Source organism: Cornus florida, unplaced genomic scaffold (assembly GCF_030987335.1).
Source record: "Cornus florida cultivar Cherokee Brave unplaced genomic scaffold, ASM3098733v1 CherokeeBrave_3.0.0_Hap2_Chr11, whole genome shotgun sequence".
Taxonomy (NCBI): domain Eukaryota; kingdom Viridiplantae; phylum Streptophyta; class Magnoliopsida; order Cornales; family Cornaceae; genus Cornus; species Cornus florida.
In genome coordinates, this window is record NW_026775581.1 from 8,281,463 (window position 1) to 8,302,079 (window position 20,617).

At 37.6% G+C, this 20,617-nt stretch overlaps 1 protein-coding gene across 1 annotated transcript; it reads left to right on the forward strand.

Annotated features, from left to right (window-relative positions):
• Positions 1-11,243: 11,243 nt before the first annotated feature.
• On the forward strand, positions 11,244-19,616 carry LOC132283315 (nuclear pore complex protein NUP35). Its single transcript, XM_059785255.1, has 4 exons — positions 11,244-11,394; positions 11,616-12,220; positions 14,284-14,395; positions 18,885-19,616. The coding sequence occupies exons 2-4, from the start codon at positions 11,631-11,633 to the stop codon at positions 19,191-19,193; spliced, it is 1,011 nt and encodes a 336-aa protein (XP_059641238.1). The 5' UTR covers positions 11,244-11,394; positions 11,616-11,630; the 3' UTR covers positions 19,194-19,616.
• Positions 19,617-20,617: the final 1,001 nt, after the last annotated feature.

Here is a 20,617-nt window from a genome sequence, read left to right on the forward strand (position 1 = left end):
CACCCCCCTTTTATAGAAATCTCAAAAAGTGCCCCGAACGGGCCCCGCCGGGTCCGAAAAAGTAAACTTTGAGCAGACGTGCTCAAATGGCAAAACTTTGTGAACAAAAAAGATTCAAAATTATAAAATATGAACAACGGAAGAAACGGCGTCAAAAAATGAGTCCCGAACAGAAAGTTATGCCCAAAACAAGTTTGGCGCAAACCGGGGCCAAAAACTCTAAAACTGGAAAACATCGACCAGGAGGAAATTCCAAGAGTACATAACTCGACGAAATGTAAAATGAATTCCGTACGAGGATCCAGGCTCAAAACAAGACATTTTGCAATAACTTTCATTAATTGCACAATGGCCCCTCCAAAAAGTGAAAACTGCACTAATGGCCCAGAATGAAATTATCTTCCAAAAATATTTTCTTAAAAACCCCTGAAATAAAATATCTTCAAAATATATTTACGAAAAACACCCCAAGAAAAGAAAATAATTTCAAAGAACTTTGCATCCATGCCCCTATGGACACCGGGAGCAACAAGAGTACTTTCTTTTAAAAGTAAAGATACGTATTTCGTGGAAACCACTCAAGATGAAGGCACATGAAGTCAAAAACCAACTCCGAGCATGAGAAGTGAGGTTGTGCCAAAAATTGACAAACGGAGATAAGACAGAATAGTAAAAAGGACGAAATAGCGCATAGTGTCGAAAAACGAAAAATGTGAAAATGACTCGGTCCTCAAAGGATGTTGTCAATCCACGGAAAAAAGTCTCAGGAACCAATTCTGAGCACTCGAGATGACACTAAGCGACACAAAACAGAACTCAGAAAAGAAAATTAAACGAAAAAAATTCATTCGTAAAATTTCAGGAAAAAGGAAAGGAAAGCAAATGACCGGGTCGTTACAACCAAGATCAGCTTAGGATCAAGGGTTCATATAAGTTGTCTCATGGAGAGGCTTCATCAGTATCCATTGGGGGTCAGTGGAAGAAGGATAAGGCCGGGGACAGTTCACTTACTCAGGGACAGTCACAGCAGGCTTGGTCTGTACCTACAGTTCCAGTATCTTCGGGGTCAGCCCGGGAAGTGATTTGTCATCATTATCAGCAGCCGAGGCATATCAAGCCTCGCTGCCCACAACTTCAGCCACAAGCCAATCAGTCTCAGCCTAGTAAGCCTAAAGCTTCGACGAAGGGGGTTCACGGAGCTTGTCATTATTGCAAGCAACCAGGTCACTTCAAGAGAGAGTGTCCGAAATTATAAAGGGGAACACAGAGTGGCATAGGCTCACAGGCCACACCGGCACAGTTGGCAGTTGTGCAATCAGGTTTCAGGGTGCCTCAAGCACCGCTGTCAGCAGCGCCGCCAGTTGGTTCATATCCGGTCAAAGGCTCTACGCCTGCTGCTTTCAGACATTAGTCGAGTTACCAGGGCAGTTCTCAGCAGTCAGGGGCTCAGGGATGAGCTTACGCACTACCACAGGCCGATACCTCCGCAGGGACTTCTACAGTTCGAGGTATCTTTCTAGTTTTTAGTTCTTGGGCTAGAGTTCTTGTTGACACGGGTGCATCACATTCATTCATTTCTGCATCATTTGCACATTCTTTGGGGTTGGAAATCACACTGCGGGATGGTTTCCTTTGTGTTGACACACCAGTAGGGGGTCCAGTGTCTTTGGACCGTGTTTATTAGGGTTGTGCTATTGAGATAGTTGGGCGGACCTTAGAGTTTGATTTTGTTGTCTTCGACATGACGGGCTTTGATGTCATTCTTGGGATGGATTGGTTATCTTTCTTTCGTGCTACGATCGATTGCTTTCGTGGGAGGGTGACTGTATGCACTCCCAAGGGAGACTGTTTTCACTTCGTGGGAGATCGGAGTGATTCCCACTCGATGATGATTTTCAGTATTGGTGACTGGAGTCACCACAGGTCTTACTTGGCTAGCCTGTTAGTTGAAGAGGATAGCAGCTTGGGCCGTGTTTTTTTGGCAGTTGTAGACGAGTTTCAGGATGTCTTTCCAGAGGAGTTGACGGAACTTCCTCTTTTTCGGGAGGTTGTCTTTGCCATTGATGTCATTCCCGGTACTGTACCTATCTCTATGGCACCGTACCATATGGCACCGGCAAAATTGGATGAGCTGAAAGCTCAATTGGATGATTTAAAGCTAAAGGCTTTATTCATCCTAGTGCTTTACCCTAGGGAGCACCGGTTCTTTTTGCGAAGAAGAAGGATGGGTCTTTTAGACATTATATCGATTATCGCAAGCTGAACCACGCTACGATCAATAACAGGTATCATTTGCCTAGGATTGATGACTTGTTTAATTAGTTAAAAGGAGCCACTTGTTTTTCGAAGATTGATTTGAGATTGGGTTACTATCAGTTGAGGGTTAAGGATGAGGATATATCTAAGACCGCTTTCCATACACGGTATGGCCATTACGAGTTTTTGGTGATGCCATTTGGTTTGACCAACGCTCCAATAGCTTTCATGGACTCGATGAACCGTGTATTCAGTGACCATTTTGATCATTTCATTGTGGTTTTTGTTGATGACATTCTCATATACTCAGCTACGGTGGAGGAGCATGAGTATCATTTGAGGACAGTGTTACAGATCCTTAGGGATAATCAGTTATACGCCAAGTTCGAGAAATGCGAATTTTGGCTACCGGAAGTGAAGTTCCTTGGACCTGTTGTGTCAAGGGGTGGTGTTGCAGTGGATCCGTCAAAGATCGAATTGGTGATAGATTGGGAACGTCCGAAGACAGTGTTTGAGATTCAGAGTTTCCTTGGCCTAGCCGGCTATTACCGGAGATTTGTTTGGGATTTTTCTCGTTTAGCGGCACCTATGACTCGACTTACCCGCAAGGGGGTCAAGTTCGTATGAAACAAGGCATGTGAGTTTGCTTTTCAGGAGTTGAAGGTCAGGTTGACATCGGCTCCAATTTTGATCATTCCTGAACGTGGTTTGGGTTATGTGATCTTTTGTGATGCTTCGCGGGAAGGTTTGGGTTGTGTCTTGATGCAGACAAAGCGGGTGGTTGCTTATGGGTCTCGACAGTTAAAGACTCACGAGTTGAACTATCCGACACATGATTTGGAGTTGGCAGCAACTATCTTTGCCCTGAAAGGGTGGAGACACTATTTGTACGGGGAGAAGTTTGAGGTTTTCTCCGATCACAAGAGTCTTAAGTATCTCTTCTCTTAGAAGGATTTGAACTTGAAACAGCGCAGATGGGTCGAGTTCATGGAGGACTATGACTTTAAGTTACAGTACCATCCGGGTAAGGCCAACGTAGTAGCCGATGCATTGAGTAGGAAGTTGCGGGGAACTCTTGCTAGCATTTCCATTCATAGATGGAAGATGTTAGAAGAACTTGTAGATCTTGGTTTACAGTATTATGAGGATGTTTCACCAGCTATTTTGTTTAGCCTTGTGGCTCAACCGGCACTTGTTAGCAGAGTTATTGAGGCACAGTTGGAGGATGAAGAGATAAAGGCCATCCACGTTTGGATTTCAGGCTGCGAGAATGTAGAGGGTTGGACTTTACATTCAAACAGTGGTCTTAGGTACAAGGGGATGATGTTTGTTCCTTTGTCTTGCCGTGAAGATGTTCTTTGGGATTTTCACCACTCTCGGCTTGCAGTTCATCCCGGTGGTACGAAGATGTATCACAATTTGCTGCGACAGTTTTGGTGGCAGGGCATGAAATGGGACGTTTCACAATTTGTGGCTCGATGCCTTACTTGTCAACAAGTGAAGGCAGAGCATCAGAGACCGGCAGGATTATTGCAACCATTACCAGTAGCTGAGTGGAAATGGGAGCATATCACTATGGATTTCATAACGGGACTTCCGAGGTCTCAGGCAGGGAATGATGCCGTTTGGGTCATAGTTGACAGGTTAACTAAGACGGCACACTTCTTGCCCATGGCAGTGACAGACAGTGCGGAGAGACTGAGTGGACTGTATATGAGGTAGATTGTCAGGCTTCACGGAGTTCCTGTATCCATCGTTTCGGATACGGATTCGCGATTCACGTCTCACTTTTGGCAGAGTTTTCAGGAGGCTTTTAATATAGGGCTTCATTTTAGCACGGCATTCCATCCTCAGACTGATGGTCAGTCGAAGTGCACCATTCAGATATTGGAGGATATGTTACCGGCTTGCATCTTGGATTTTGGGGGTAGTTGGGAGGACTACTTGCCTTTGGTTGAGTTTTCCTATAACAACAGTTACCAGACCAGTATTGGAATGGCACCTTTTAAAGCGTTGTATGGCAGACCTTGTAGATCTCCAATTTGTTGGACCGAGGTCGGTGATACCATTGTCTTGGGTCCTGACATTGTCATTAAGACTACAGAGAAAATCAAGTTGATCAGGCAGTGATTGGCTACCGTACAGAGCAGACAGAAGAGTTACGCTGATAGAAGAAGACGATCATTGTCTTTTGAGGTAGGGGACGATGCCTTTCTTAAGATTTCTCCGCGAAGGGGCTTCTGAGATTTCAACAGACTGGCAAGTCGTCTCCTAGATTCATTAGACCATTTGAGATTTTGGAGCGCGTCGGTGAGGTTGCTTATCGTTTGGCATTGCCGCCAGACTTGGATAAGGTTCACAACGTCTTTCATGTTTCTATCCTGAGGAAGTACGAGTTGGACCCATCGCATGTTTTGTGGTGGACGAATGTGGTTGTTGATGAGGACGTGACCTACGAGGAAGGTCCGGTCCAGATTCTTGATTCATGGGAGCAGGTCTTGCGGACCAAGACCATTCCATTGGTTAAGGTCTTGCGGAGACACCACAACATTGAGGAGGCTACCTGGGAGCTTGAACAGGAGGTTCGCTCTCGGTATCCCCATTTATTCTCTCTTTCAGGTATGATTCGATTTCGGGGATGAAATCCCTTTTAAGGAGGGTATGTTATAATGACCAGGTCATTTCCCTTCTCTTCTTTTTTCAGTAAATTTCTTTTTTTTGTCTTTTCTCTATTTCGTCCTTTTCTCATTTTTTCATTTTTTCGTGCATAACCTCACTTTTTGTGCTCAGATTGACTCTGGCCTTGCATACATCCAAGATATTTAAATTCCATGATATCTACATTTTTACTTTTGTAGAAAAATATGTTAATTGTTTACTTTCCTTGTAAAGGGCATGGATGCATGACTTTTTGGCAAATATTCATAACTTGAGGGGTTTTGTGTAATTAAATAAAATAATTATTTTTCGTCTTAGGGACCATTTTGTAATTTAATTTGGAAGATATTTTTAAAAATGACCTGTTTTGTAATTACTGGAAAATGTGACAAGTGTCACATTCTCATGGGGCCACTTGTTGGCATTGTGGTGGAATCACTTGGGGACTTAGTTTGATGAAACATGGAGGGTGGAGATTCACCCATTTGTTGACCTAGGAGTGGAACACACGTTGGCTTAGATTCATGACAAGTGTAGGCTAGGGATTTAGTGTAGGAAGGAGCCTTAGATTCATGACAAGTGTAAGCACAAGATTAAGTCTTACAAGTGTGTGTGAGAGAGGTAGTGCAATAGGACCTAGTGAGTGGAGAATCCCACCACCTTTAACTTAGGGTTTGATTTCATTTTATTCATTTTTCATCTTTTCCTCTCAAACCCTAACTTGTCCACCATTGGAGCAAAGCTTGATTCAAGGTTTAAAGCTTCATTTTGGTGCCCTTCCACTTGCCTTAGATCCTTGAGCTTGGAATACAAAAGACTTGCCTTATCCTTCTCTTCATAACCCTAGAAGGAAAACTTGAAATTTCTTTGCTTTCATTGGATTCAAGAGGGATAATTCTCTTGTGAGGTAAGGGTGGTTGTATGTTTATCCTCTTTGGGTTTTATATATATTGGAGCTTGATATATATTGATTACATGCCTTTTAAATTCTTGTACTAGCATGTAAATAGAGATTTTATATGCTTGACTTAGGATTTGTGGATTAAAGCATGTATATGACTATTAAATTGTATAAGTAGGTTATTGTCTAATAATTTGCCTAATACTTGTGATTTCATTGAGGATTTATTGTAAATATCTTGATATTAGACTTATGATGTTAAGTAATGTAGATGTCATTGAAAACTTAGTATGAAAATCTTGTGTGTGGCACTTATAATTACTTGTAGGTAGATTACTATATTGCATGATTTGCAATTATGGCCTACATTGATAGTAAATTGATATAACATGATGTGTAGTATCATTAACTTGCCACTTTAGACATGTAACCTTAAGACATGGGTTATGTGGTTTCACCCTACTTGTGCTTGATAGGTAGTTTCATGCATTGAGATTATATAAATGTCATGGACTTGTTGATTTTTGGAAGCTTGTAAGGATATGAAATGTTTGATGGCTAGGGTTTGGATCTAGTATGGAGGGTAAGAATTCTCCTAAGTCATAGTGCGCACTAGGTTGTACCTTGTGGGTCATAATTACCCGAAATAACTTGTATGGTCTCGTGGCCACATATCCTAGTCTTTCCATTATTTGATTTCGTATTACTTTCCAAGTTGTAAATCATGGATTTCTTGTAGCTTGTGATTTGGTAATCTTAGTTTTAAATGCATTAGTGTACTTGTTTAATGTATACTTGGATGCCATGTGCTTATCATTTCAAACATTAGTATAGCGTGAGATGATCCCTTAGAGTGCCTTGAAAACATAGACGTTAGGTGGAATGCACCCTTGTGATGGTCTATATTTGGTTCACATTATACTTGAAACTATAGGGTATGCACATGCACAACATCCTACGAGTAACTTGATTACTCACCCAAGTTGTTTGGTTTAATTTTCAGGTAAAGAAGCTTTGTTGTAGGATGCACAACACTCTTAGGATTACTAGTCTACTTGGAGCATTTTTGTTATGTGGGATATGCACTTGTTAGCATATCATGCTCTATTTTTGTTTATTTTGACAAAACATGTATCTAATATTCAAACTATGTAGTGTACACTTAAGTGCACTTTTTGACTCTCTTTAGATATGTATGTAATAAGGCCAATGGCCAAAGACACATATATGCCATGTATGCTACTTTATCTTTATAGTTTGTATGTAGAATTTAAGGGATTTCATCCATTGAAGGGTCATATTTTGCATATGACATCCAATGAGACCGTAGGCCATTGTAGCGCGTCCACATTATCATTTTACGTATGCGTGCATGTTTAAAATCCACAAAACTCTTATATTTCAACTTTTGAACTATTTATGGATGAATTATGCAAATTTAAGCAAAAATGCATGCATTGAGGTAGCATTCAAAGCTTCGTTTTGATTTAGCATGTTTTAGATGCTTGCATGAGACTAGGAAGTGTTTTGAGACCTGTTTGTATCATTTAGGAAGCATGCATAGCCTTAGAACCAAGCCAAGCTTCTTTCCCATGGATCACAGCAGGTTACAGTAGCTTTTTCTGCTGCTGCTAAGCCCATCAGTCGGCTGATGATTGTCTCGCACCATTCCAGTAGCCATTTTTGTGAAAATTAGAGTTTCAGTTGGCTGATGATTGGGGTTCGGCTGGCTGATCATTGAGTTTTGGTCAGCTGATGATGAGGGTTCAGCCGGCTGATCCTCCCTGAATCTTGGTTTACTTTCAGCATCTCGGACAGATTTCTTGGGTCAACTTCAGAGGGCCATAACTCCTTCATTTCTAATCCAAATCAGGTCATTCTTGAGCCTAAACTCAAGATCTTGAAGTCAGATTTCCACTGATACCAATTATACTCAAAAAATACAACTGTAGTGAGAGTTATACCAGTTTTAGTAAGATAGGGTAGTGTTGTCTCTTAAACGAAGGATGCCACTTCGTTCTAAATTCATATCTTTTCGATCCGGACTCCGAATCAGGTGATTCTTGAGTCTAAATTCATTAATTTTTCGTTGTCCTTCTAATGGTATGCTTGGTAGCATCCATTTCTCTATGAATTTGCCATTTTTTCCCTAGGTTCATTCTTGATTATTTTTGAGACGTCGTTTCCGCATTCGTTTCCTTTGGGTTTTGTGATTTCTTTGAGGGTCACATTAGTGTTCTATGGATGTGTAATATCTCTTAAAACCATTCCGCATTCGGGATTCATCATTGGATTTACGTTCCGTTCATCTTAGGACGCACTGGCCTAAAAACCAGGGCCGTCATATTAGAACATCCCCTACCTCACTAGAGAAGAGTCTTTCTAGAATCCAAGAAAAATCAACACAAAATGACAAACCCTTCAAGGGTTATGTAGAGGAGGATGAGGGGAACACAAAGTGTTCCAAGCTTCATGGTCTAAGGTGAGTGGAAAGCCTTCAAAAATCAAGGTCAAGGCCTAAGGCTTCAAGCTCCATCCATGGAGGCTAGGGTTTTCTTTATAAGAGAAAGAAGATATATAAATTAAGTGTGATAGAATGTGTGGAGGAAATAGAAATCCTCCACTCACTATGTGGTTTTACACCAAAGTCAACACACACAAGTCTTGGTCAATTGCATAAAAACCCCTCTTTAAAACCATAATCGCAAAGTAGCCCAAAAATAATTGTAAGACTAAATTGTGAGCCTACATTTGTCACAAATCAAAGGCTCCATCCTAGGCTTAATCTTAAGCCTACACTTGTCAACCATCCAAGCCAACAAGTGCACCTATCCTAGGCCAACAAGTGGGTGAATCTCCACATTCCACATGTCATCATCCAAGGCATCAAAGTGTTTCCACACAAATGTCAACAAGTGGACCAATGAGAGAGTGATACTTGTCACACTTTTTGAAAATTGCAAAAAGGTCCTTTTTGAAAATATCTTCTAAATAAAATTGCAAAATGGTCCCTAAGACGAAAAATAATTACTTTACAGTAATTACACAAATGACCCCAAAAGAAAGAGAAATTCCAAAGAAGTATGCATCCACACCCCTAAAGAAGAAAGTACACAACTAGCATGCTTTTCTACAAAAGTAAAAATGCACATAGCATGAGATTTAAATATCGTGGATGCATGCAAAACCGAAATCAAATTTGAACACGAAAAGTGAGGTTATGCCAACAAAGTGGCAACCGAGAAAAAGACGAAAAATGAATAGTGTCACAAAAGTAAAAATGTGGAAATGACTCGGTCCTCAAAAGAAGTCATCAATCTAAGGAAAAGAGTCTCGGGAACCATTCCCGAGTACTCGAGATGACACCAAGAGACGAAAAACCGAACTCAGAAAGGAAAAAACAACGGAAAAAATTTATCCGAAAAATTTGAGGAAAAAAGAAAGGAAGAAAAATGAACGGGTCATTACAATTAGTACGGAAGGATGTATATATATATATGTGTGTGTGTGTGTTTATGATTAGTACGGAAGGATGTATATATGTGTGTGTGTATAATTAAGATTTATTATGGAAGATAATATATATATATATAAAATTAAGAATTATTATGGAAGGTAATACATATGTATATATATATATATTAAAATATATGTGTATAACATGATTTATAGGGTGTATGGTGAAAAAGACAAAATAAAAATAAAAAGAGAAAGACTAAAAAAAGAGGGATAATTTTATTGTGAGATTGTTCAATATTGAGGAAAATGTTTTGTTTAGGTTTGTGGGTGTGGTTTGCTTTGTGGTTTATTTTTAATTGGGTTAATTGCACTGATATCCCCCAGATTTAGATTAAAGACGGACATCTACAACATTGGCACTTTTTGGACAATGAAACCCCCTAGGTTTGGTAAACCAAATAAAGACACCCCAATCATAATAAAAGTACATACTTGCCCTTTGACTTTTAAATTGACCTACATAAATCATTAAATTACCTTTATAACCTCCTATTAATTGACCAAAAAATGACCCTCAAGAATGAAAAAACAACTAAAAGCCACCATCACCACTTCACAGCCCCATGACTGTGATTGTTACTTGGCTCTTCTGCAATGGATTTTCATTTTTGGTTTCAACTTGAATAGACTGCTACACTTTCTTCAAATCATTCAATTCTTGAATCAATCCTCCAATTAACACCAATAACCAAAGAATTTACAAAATCATAATCTCATTTTACAGACATATCAAAAGTTAACAATCATTCGAACCAAGAATCTTCAATGATGGCGATGGATGTTAACACGTCACATCCATCGAATTTTGATGCACCTATTGTTAAGGACTTTGTCCACATCGATGATCCAAGTCCTAACCCTCATCTTGAACGGAGAACAACAACACACACATACACATACATATATAGAGGGTAATCAAATAGAAGAACTATTTTATTTGATTTAGAGAGAAAAACAATACCCAGATTCACCTTTCATCTTTTTCCTACGATAATACACATAAATATATGTTTCCTTAATAATACTGAATTTATAGTATATAAGACTTTTTTTAAATTAAAAAAGAAAAAGAAAAAAGTTGAGCCTAAACGAAATACAATGCAATGCTTCAACAAAATTAGTTTGATACATCTAATATATGTATAATTAAAATTAAATTAGTTTGCCACATCTAATTACTTAGAGTCCTAAAGTCGAGAGAAGTCTATATTTAAAAAAGTACATGTACGAATTAAATTGTAAATTGTATGCGTAGAGACACCAATTCTAATTTTTCACCCAATATTCTGCTTAATATAAATAAATCTAAGCAGAGTATTGGGTGAAAAATTAGGATTATATATATATATATCACTCTAAATCATTATTAATTATGAAAAGAAAAAAATATAATAAAATTTTAATTTTGTATGCATGTATAAAACTATATACAATCAAAATAGTATTACATTATTATATAAGCAATTTACAATAGAAGGGAACTAACCTATTAATGAAGTTTGTGGAAGAAGTGGCATGGGCATAATAGGAAACTGAGATATGAAGGCGTCATTTTTACGGGAAAGTAAAATTTCTCTGTATTTTTTGCGAGAAGCATTTTGTGGAAAATTAAGCGGTTGCGAGAAAATTACTTCTAAAATTTTTTTCACGCTAACCAAACCCCCTAATAAATTTAAATTTTTTTTGTTTATTTTTCTTTCTATCTGCTTCATGCTAACCAAACGAACCCTTAAGTAAATTAGGCAGGTCCGTTAGTGCATTTGACGATCGATCACCGTGAGGGAAGGTCTGTGTAACAATGTTTCTTTTTTAGGATGTCTGTGTAATTTCTCAAATTATAGAGGTAGTTCCTATAATGATGACAAATGATAAGGCAGGTCTGTGTAATTTACCCAAATCATTTTAACATCCGCACACTTACACTACCCAGCAATTTGAGTTGACGAGCTTCGCAATTTTAGGGTTTTATTTGGTCCGCTCTGCTCTCTAACGTGTAGGGCAGGAGGTTTCACACTCCTATTGTTAACAAATATTAGCTTCCGAGCTGTGATTTTGCACAGGTATGTGTTCTTCATTTTTTATATAGGTGTTTATACATGTTTTCACACACACACACACACGTCATTTCAAACAAATATCAGCTACTTAGCTAGGCTTTGCATAGGTACGTCTTCTTCAAATTTTATATATGTGATTTATAATTGTTTTGCATATATGTTATATAAATACATGTGTGTGTAAATTGTGTGTTATTTTCTTTTTTATCACTCTTAATTTGTAGTAAAATTAAAGAAAAATGAGCACCACAGTACAGAGAACCCCCAAATCTGGAAGGCAATCGCTGTTTTTCCATGATTTGGCCACACCGGTTTCTGCTCGTAGAGGAGGAAGTGGAAAATTCACAACTCCAGGTCAAGCTGCGGCTGTTTCAGCTCTATGGCGTGAGAATTTTGCCAATTCCGATCTTCCACCTCCGCCAGTGTTCACCCTCGAAGACCGCTCTGACTTCTCGCCGGAATCTGGAATTCTGGACTACCCGGTATCACCAGAAGTCAAGTCGGACCCCAGAACGCCGGTGCAGAGCTCGGGCAGGGACTTTTTGACTCCGAAAAGCAAGTCTGAGGCAAGCACTTCGTATGCTGTAATGGGTTGGCAGCAGCAGAATCAACAGGGGACTGTGCCTAGTTTGAGTTGGTGGTCACCATCCAAGAGTGGTGGTCGTGGTGAGCAAGACGATAAGGGGAAGGGTTCACCTGTCGAGGGAGTGGTTCAGCCTGGCGCTTTGATCACACTTCCGCCCCCGAGGGAGGTTGCAAGGCCAGAGATGCAGAGGAATTCATTGCCTGTTGGAAACCTTGATGAAGAAGAATGGGTTACTGTTTATGGGTATTGTTTTAAATTTATATTTTTATTTATTTATATGTTGCCTTTGGTCCATTAACATTTGTGTTTAGACAGTTCTCATATAGATGCTTAATTTTGCCGAACAATCATGACAAGTTGTTACAAAATTATATGGTACTATTATGCTTGATGATGATAAAATGCCTGGTTGCAAACAAATTAGCAATTAATGTAGTTTGCAATGCCAATCTGTTAAAGGCATTTGACAATCCATCCCCTTTCAGATAAGGCATCTGTTACTAATTTGTTTTCCTATATTTCTTGTGTGGAAATTTGCCTTTTCCTTGATGGTATTAACTTCAAGTAGACCAATATCTTTCTCCACTTAGAGGGCGTATGCTATGGATGCTTCTTGCAGATGAAGAAGTTACATGGTGTTTTACATGACAGTCAATGGAGTCCTATTTTTTTGTTTTTTTTTTTGGTTCTTCTTAAAAATAAAAACATGTACATGCAATCTGTTATAGGATATTGTGAAATGAGATCATACACTTTACTCTCTCTCTCTTTTTTTTTTTTTTAACTCTTTTGTTTTCTCTTATTTTTCTCCTGTGTTCTATTATTTCTTTATTTATTTTTAAGTTCTAAATTACTTTTGTTAGATTTTGTAATGACTTTATTTTAACTGTTATTGTGCCTTCAAACGAGATGAGAATTCAAATGGGGGCATTTCATCCCCTTTGGAGTTTGGACTATCAGTTGCACTCCTTTGCTTTGGAATTTTATGGGAGAGATATGTATAATTATTTATGATTGGAAGTTGGCGCTTTTTGGCCATTTCATTGTATTTGAAAGGTATGCAAGTGTGTTTGAAGATAGGAAGAATTTCATCAATAAAATTGAGGAGGTCCTCTTATGTCTTTTCTTTTTCCTAGTTCTCTTATGTCCTCTTATGTCTTTGATTTTAAGGGTGTTAGGTGTTAATAGTTCTGTGAGAGTTTCTTTCAACTGTTTCTCAAGGGAAACCATTTGTCCTTGGAACTCCCAACTGTTAGCCTAGTAGTTTTTAGGTGAAAATTAGATCGAGAATTGTAGAAGGAGAACTCGAATTCAAATCCTGATAGTAGTAGTTTGTGCAATTAGGAGGCCAAAGGTTAGGTCTATAACCATTTTAGCCTCCCAGTCTCAATTAAAGGGAACCACACTGGCTTGTGACCCTATTAATTTAAGGATAGCAGGAGAATCTTATAATCTGTTAAATGCTTAACTATTCCAGTTGTGTACTTGATTGGTTATGGGATTTATAATTTTCTTATTTTTGAAGTAGCATCACATGTTAAAACTTTGTCATAAAACCTGAACAATTTAACTTTCATTATTGAAATTTTGAGTATAAGATAATAAAAAACTTTGTTCTCAACTCAGCTCATGATATGGCCCCATTTCAATAGTCTAGTGATTTTCTCACACCAATTGTGTCTCTGTTGTTGCCAACACTCTAAGCTAATATTGTTTTTAAGTGGTTTCTCAATCAGTCTGGTATGCTGAGCTTTCTTGAGCAACTCTAGTTAACATAATATTAGTCTTGACATTACCTGTGATGCCAAATAGATTTTTCTCGTTTCACAAGTTGGTTGTAATAACCACTAGGCACTAACCAAGAAAATTTTCCACTTTCAAGTTGAGAAGGCTGGTATAGGAGAAATGGTACTTCCTGATAATGCGAGGCTCAACAAGTTGCAATCACAAGCCGATGGATAACAGAGCTGTATCTAGGAAATAGTTGATGGATAATGGAGCTGTATCTAGGAAATGGTCTTGATACAATCAAATTTATAGGGGAGTGAAAGGATTTGTAGAACCAATAATATACAATTGATGCATATACTTTAATTTAGGTTAATCATGCTTGTAGGTGTGAATCACATGCCATGCTAGCGTTTTCTAATTTTTGATTCATGAACATCAGTAAACTTGTGCTTCTAGTATCATCCCCCACATTTTATTCTACATCAGCTTTATTTTTTAATTAGCAACAGTTACTATTTTCAGTCATTTATATATGTTCTAAACCTGTAAAACTGTTTTTCAATCTTCATTTTCAGATTTTCCCCAGGGGACACCAATTTAGTTTTGCGGGAGTTTGAAAAATGCGGTGTGATTTTGAAACATGTTCCAGGCCCAAGAGATGCTAATTGGATGCACATTCTGTATCAGGTTCTTATGTTCCTCCATAATGTCAAGTTTGATCCACTCAAGTTGCATTTCTTTCATTCAACATTCATATTAAAGATTCTTATCTATTTTGTGTTATCTTTCTGTGCGTACCCATTTTTTTCAATTAAAAATCATGCAAGTCAATTTTATAACCTAGAAATATGTGAAGAAAGTAAATAAAAACTGATGAGAAGTTGGTAAATGTGATGAATTGTCACGTTCATGTAACTAATCAGAAAATCTCTTCTTGGAAACAAAAATTCCCGTGATCAGTTATCTTCATTACTTAGCAATATATGTGAAAATATATGTGAAATGACTTGTCAAAAAAGAAATAAATGGGAAATGGCAAGTAAATTCTAACATAAAGGTGGTAGATGCAATGAATAATCATATTCATGTAGTTAGAAAAGTTTTGTGGGGAAGCAAGAAGTTCAGCAAGTAAACAGTTGTTCAATCTTAACCTACTTGGAAAAGGTCCTTTATCTTTTGTACGAAAAAACCTTGCAAGATATCCTTTCAAGAATTATATGCAAAAATGGGAATAAAAAAAATCAAGGTGGTAGATGAGAGAAGTGGTCATCTTCACAAAGCTAAATAAGAAATAAAAAAAAAAAAGGTCTTACTGGGAACTACAAACTTCAGCAAGGTGGAATGAATTTATTTATTTATATTTAATTTTGTGTTGAAATAGAGGGCGAGTCTTGGCACAATGGTAAGGCTGCTTCATTGTGACATAGAGGTCACAGGTTTGAAACACAAAAACAGCCTCTCTACATGTGGAGGTAAGACTTCGTACATCTTAGTATTTGAACCTCCCCTGGCCCCACAATGGCAGGACCCTCGTGCATTGGGTTTGCCTTTAATTGTGTTCAAATAGCGCTTTTGAGTTCTCACGGTGCTCTACTTCTTTGTAGGCATATCTTATTTTTAGTGTCGATTTAGAGTTATGTTCCTTTTCTTATTTTATTTTTATTTACTTTCATTTTTTTTTTTTTATGTTGCCGGAAAAACCAGCTTTGTTTGTTCGTTACTGGATAATTACAAGGGTAAAACAGAATAGGATGGTAGTTGGGCCTAATTACAAGTAGAGAAAACTCCACTACCGCTTCCCCACCCCCCCCGGCGGGCGCGCAGGGACGATTTGGAGTACTTTATTTTGGGGTGACTTTACCCTTTTACCCCATTATTTTAGCAATAAAAATTATGATTTATAAAATGACATATTTGCCCAATAAAATATTCTCCTCCCTACATCTGTGCTCTCTCTCCTCTCCACCTACCACCGCCGCCAACAACCAAGACCCACCTTCCAACCACTGCCACCACCACTCACCCACCGTGTGTAAAATCTGATTGGAGTCCCCCATTAGTACCGTCAAAAACCCAACTAATCAAACCTCAAAAAATCTGGAAAAAGAACCCCATAAAAGGACGATCACAACAGTCGTCTCCCTCACCCTCATCACAACACTAGGTGTCCTTCTCAATTCACTTCTCATCACAAGAGAGCGAAACCTGTGCGCATATATTTATATATATGTATGGGGTTTCGGATTGGGGGTTTGAGAGGCACTGACACACACACACACACACATACATATATGGATTGGGTTCAATTTGAGGTTCTCTTGGTTCGATTGGGTTCGTCATGGGTGTGATTGGGTTCGTCGTGGGTACGATTGGGTGGCGATGATGGTGGTAGAAGTGGTGGGTGTGGCAGTGATATATATATATATGGGGTTTCGAATTGGGTGTTTGAGAGGTACTGTGTGTGTATAATATATATATGAATTGGGTTTGATTGATCAATTGGGTTCGCCGTGGGTTCAACTAAGATCGTCTTGCGATTGGGTTTGTTGTGGGTCCCGATTGGGTGGCGAGGATGGTGGTAGAAGTGGTGGGGGTGGCGGTGATATATATATATATATATATGTGTGTGTGTGTGTGGGGTTTTGGATTGGGGGTTTGAGAAGCATTGTGTATATATATATAGAATGGAAAAACTGCTACTATTGATGTCTCCGGAAGGGGCTTCTTGAAAGGAATAACCAAATTTCCAATAAGAGGCGCGGGGGAAAATGGTAGGCTCACAAGTGGAAGTGAGCGGGGAGGCGTGTTCGCGGGTCCAAATGATGCTGCAAGTAGAAAAAGTTGACCCAGTCCCCCTCCTTTGTTCCCCTAAGTTTTTGAGTTGGAGTGTTAACCCTTTTGGTGAAATGGATTTAGTTCGGTTGGTGTTTCTTAGTCAGTTTATATAATTTATTTAATTAGCATGGGAAATATTTAATTTTATTTAGCAGATATTATTTTTCTTTGATCATTTATTTAAAAAGTAATTTTTTTACTATAATAACTGAAAAAAAAAAGGTTGCTGCAGCTAATTTTTTTAATACTTTGGCTATGGGTTTCAACTTGTTTGTAAAGGATTATCTCAGGTTGAGGACACAAACTTCCTGAAGAGCAAAGCTTAGATGCTATAATTATGTGATATCAAAAAGATTTATGTGATCTACATTTTTGCATTTAGAGTTCAATACTGCAGCAGCAGTAATATAATAATGATTACTGGCTATTTAATTTCAAAATTATCTGCTATAATATTTAGGGGTTTCATTCAGCCCTGTGCCAGCACAAAGTAATGAGAAATTCTTTATCAGGTTCAAGTGTTTTCAAATGTGATATTTGCCATGTATATGATGTAGATGACTTGTGTTCATTTGTGCACAGAATTGTGTTTTTTCCTTCAGTAGTCATCTTGAACTATGTTACATGTATCTCGAGTACATGTTTATCCATACAAGCTTCAGATTTGTCATACCCGCTAATCAAAGGACACAGCCTGTTAAATATTCATATTATTTAAAATTATTATGTTACCTTTTTTTTTGACAAGTAAAATTATTATGTTACTTTTAAGTTGGGTAAAGTGCATAAAACACACTCGTTATATACAAAATGTGCAAAGAGCTCCCTGGCGTTCGTAAAACCCCCTACATTTTCAATTTGTGCAAATAAGGACAAATATTCAATTTGGGACTAACTGAACAATAAGATGACTAAAGTACCCTTATGGTATATTTTAAAAAAAAATAAAAAAATACATATATATACATATAATTTTTAACTGTACACTATATACAACTCTCACTCTCTCTTCGCTTTCCATTAAGAGGAAGATGATGCCTGCACAAAGCATTCATGGACGCCAACTCAAATCTGTTAAATTCACCCAATCAAATACAAATATAAACATGCCGTAATAAATCCTGCTATGAATCTAAGACATACAAAAAAATTAGTCAACTGATACCATCAGAAACCCTTTCATAGAACCACTACTGCTGTCGGCGTCAAGCCCACAACGAAGATGACAAGGCTTTGGAGAAGACAACTCGCACCGTTGCCCCAGAGCACACTTTTTCCTATCTCTAGTTCTCTCTGTGTGATTTTTTCAGTTCCATTATCAAGGGTTTAGGGTTTTATAGGTTGTGGATTTTGAAGTACTATTGGTCTTTTACGAAGAACATCTTGAATTTTGTGGAATAACAATCTTGAATTCTATTTATTCAGGATATCATATTTGTAGGCACAAAATGATTCCATTCCAATGGTTTCTTTTATTTATTGTTTGAATTTTTGTGAGCGGAGTTGGATCTGGCCTACTTCTTTATGAGGCTGAAAGATGTTGGGTTCTCCATATGTTCTTAATGAGCACTTCAATGATCTTATTTGAAAACTGTGTCTTTTAAAATCAAAGCACTTGTCAGAAGTCTGGTACTATATCCACATAATTTGTCGGATATTGTTCAATTGAGTGGGGGAAGAAGGAGGTGGTTGCGAGCTTGGGGTAGAGGAGGGGTGCATCGATTGCCGTCTGCGCGGCGACAAGGTCTTGATGTTGATGGAAAGGAGCTGCAATCGGTGGTGAGGAGCTTCCATGTACTACTACTGGTAGAAGATGGAGAAGAGGAGGCAAGAGAGAGACGTTGGCAAATACAGATGTCGGTAAATACGGAAGTCGCCAGAAAAAATGAAACTTTCCCTATGTATATACATATATTTTTGTATATAACATTTTATATTTGTATATTTTTCTTGCTTATTATATTATATTTAACTACCATTTTCAAACTGTTAATTATATTTAAAATAATGTCTTTATGTAATATTGTGTTTAATATAGGCATGTCACTAAATTCTGAGGTAATAATTTTATAAAATTGAGTAGTGTAATTTGTTTTTTATGTGCATGTCCAGCCAAAAGTGTGGAACACATTCCATACCCATGTCTGAGTATTGTATGTCTGAGATGGGTGCTTCACCTACATTTGAAGTATTTAACATAGATCTTGAAGAACATTCGAATTTGCTGCATTTGCCCTATTTTACTATTCCCTGCCAATAGTAGCTGTTGATTGTGAATTAAGTGGTTTTGTTTTGCAGTAGTATAACAGTTATTTATATATTTACTTCTTTGCTGGTGTAGAGTCGATCTGATGCGCAGAAAGCTCTCAGCAGGAATGGGATGCAAATAAATGGAGTACTCATCGTTGGAGTGAAGCCAGTGGATCCAGTACAACGCCCGGCTCTGAACGAAAGGCTTAATAATAAAGGATTCATGACTTTACCTCTTTCACCACCCAATAAAAGCATAGAGCCCCACCCTTTGAGGGCCTCTCCTCACCCTTACTATCTTCAAAATGGTAGCAGCGGTGCTCGGCATTCAGCTGGGACCATTGCCACCCCTGCAAAGTCTATGGTGTCCAAAATCATGGATCTAATGTTTGGCATTTAGTTGAGCTTCCAAGTTCACATTTTTTCTTCTGTAATGTTCTCTTGATCTTCTGTGGTGTGCTCTCTTTCAAGGATGGCAAATGTATTAACTGCCCCTTCCGGCAAAAGACGTGAAATTCAAATACAACTGAGGGTCTCGGTAAATCTTCCTTCTTTTCGATAATTTTTTTCCCCATAAATTGTGTCCAGTAGCTTGGACTGGTTGATCAGATACTTAAAAGTACTTGGTTTGTCAGATTGAGAGATGTGGCTTTCTTGTAGTTGTGGCTATGGATGTTGTAGTAGAGCAGAGTATTATTACTCATACCAGATTTGAAGATGATAATTTTTCTTTTTATGGTGGTTTGGAGGAGTATAGAACAACTTCAATTTTGTGCTCACTGTATTGTTTATAATAGTTCAATATTATCCTATGTCTTGTGGAGGTGCTCTTTTCTTCGTTTGTAATGGTGTGTGTATTTTTGGATGGATACTAAACTCTCTCACTCGAGTTTATACCTTTAAAATGCTGCGGTGGACTATAGAGCCCCGGAATTATCTCATCTACCTTCTAAATTAGAAGATTGATCATGGGCATAAAATGGGTGTGGGAATTACTTGCGAAGGTTAAAAGTAAATAATAAGTAAAATGTTTGTTAAAAGTATATTTAGATTGTGGCAACATGGGCTGCAAAAGGGTGGAGTTCATGAATAGTTTGGACTCCAATCAATTGTAGTATGAACTTTAATTAAGTTTGTTTTTTAAAGTGTTTGCCAAACGAGCCTGGTCCGAATAGGTCCTTTACATGATTTTTTTTAACTAAAAAAAAAAAAAAAAAAACCTTTTTTTATCAAATTTTATTTTATTTTTTTATTTTTATTTTTTTTATCATTCTTTTCTATTATATGCTATGTTTCCTTCAAAATTTAATTTTTTAAAATCATTTTTAATTACTTCTTTTCATCTAAGTTTTGGTCAACTTATTTGTCGCATGTACTAAGGATGTTCATTTGATTCGTTAGCATGTACTAAGGATGTTCATTTGATTCGTTAATTTCGTGAAACTGATCCGATCTAAATCCAATCCGTGTGGATAGGATCGTTTTCTAACCTCATGGTTAAATTATTTATCAATCCGTAACAAAATCATGAGGCTAAAAAGTCGATCCGATCCACTGACCGATCTAATTTGTTCAAATTTATATATAAAAGTTATATATGTACATTATTTATATTTTCTTTATTCTTTTATTCTTTTAAGTTTTACTAACTTTTAACCCTAAACACTTAATGTACTAAATTTTTACTCTAAAAGACTTACTAACTTTTAAATTTTATTAATGGTTGAAAATTCATCTGTTAGGTCATAGTTAAAATAACACTAGCTTAATAATTGTCCTGTAATTTTTTTTTCCCATAAAAATAGATGAGTAAAATGCTTATAA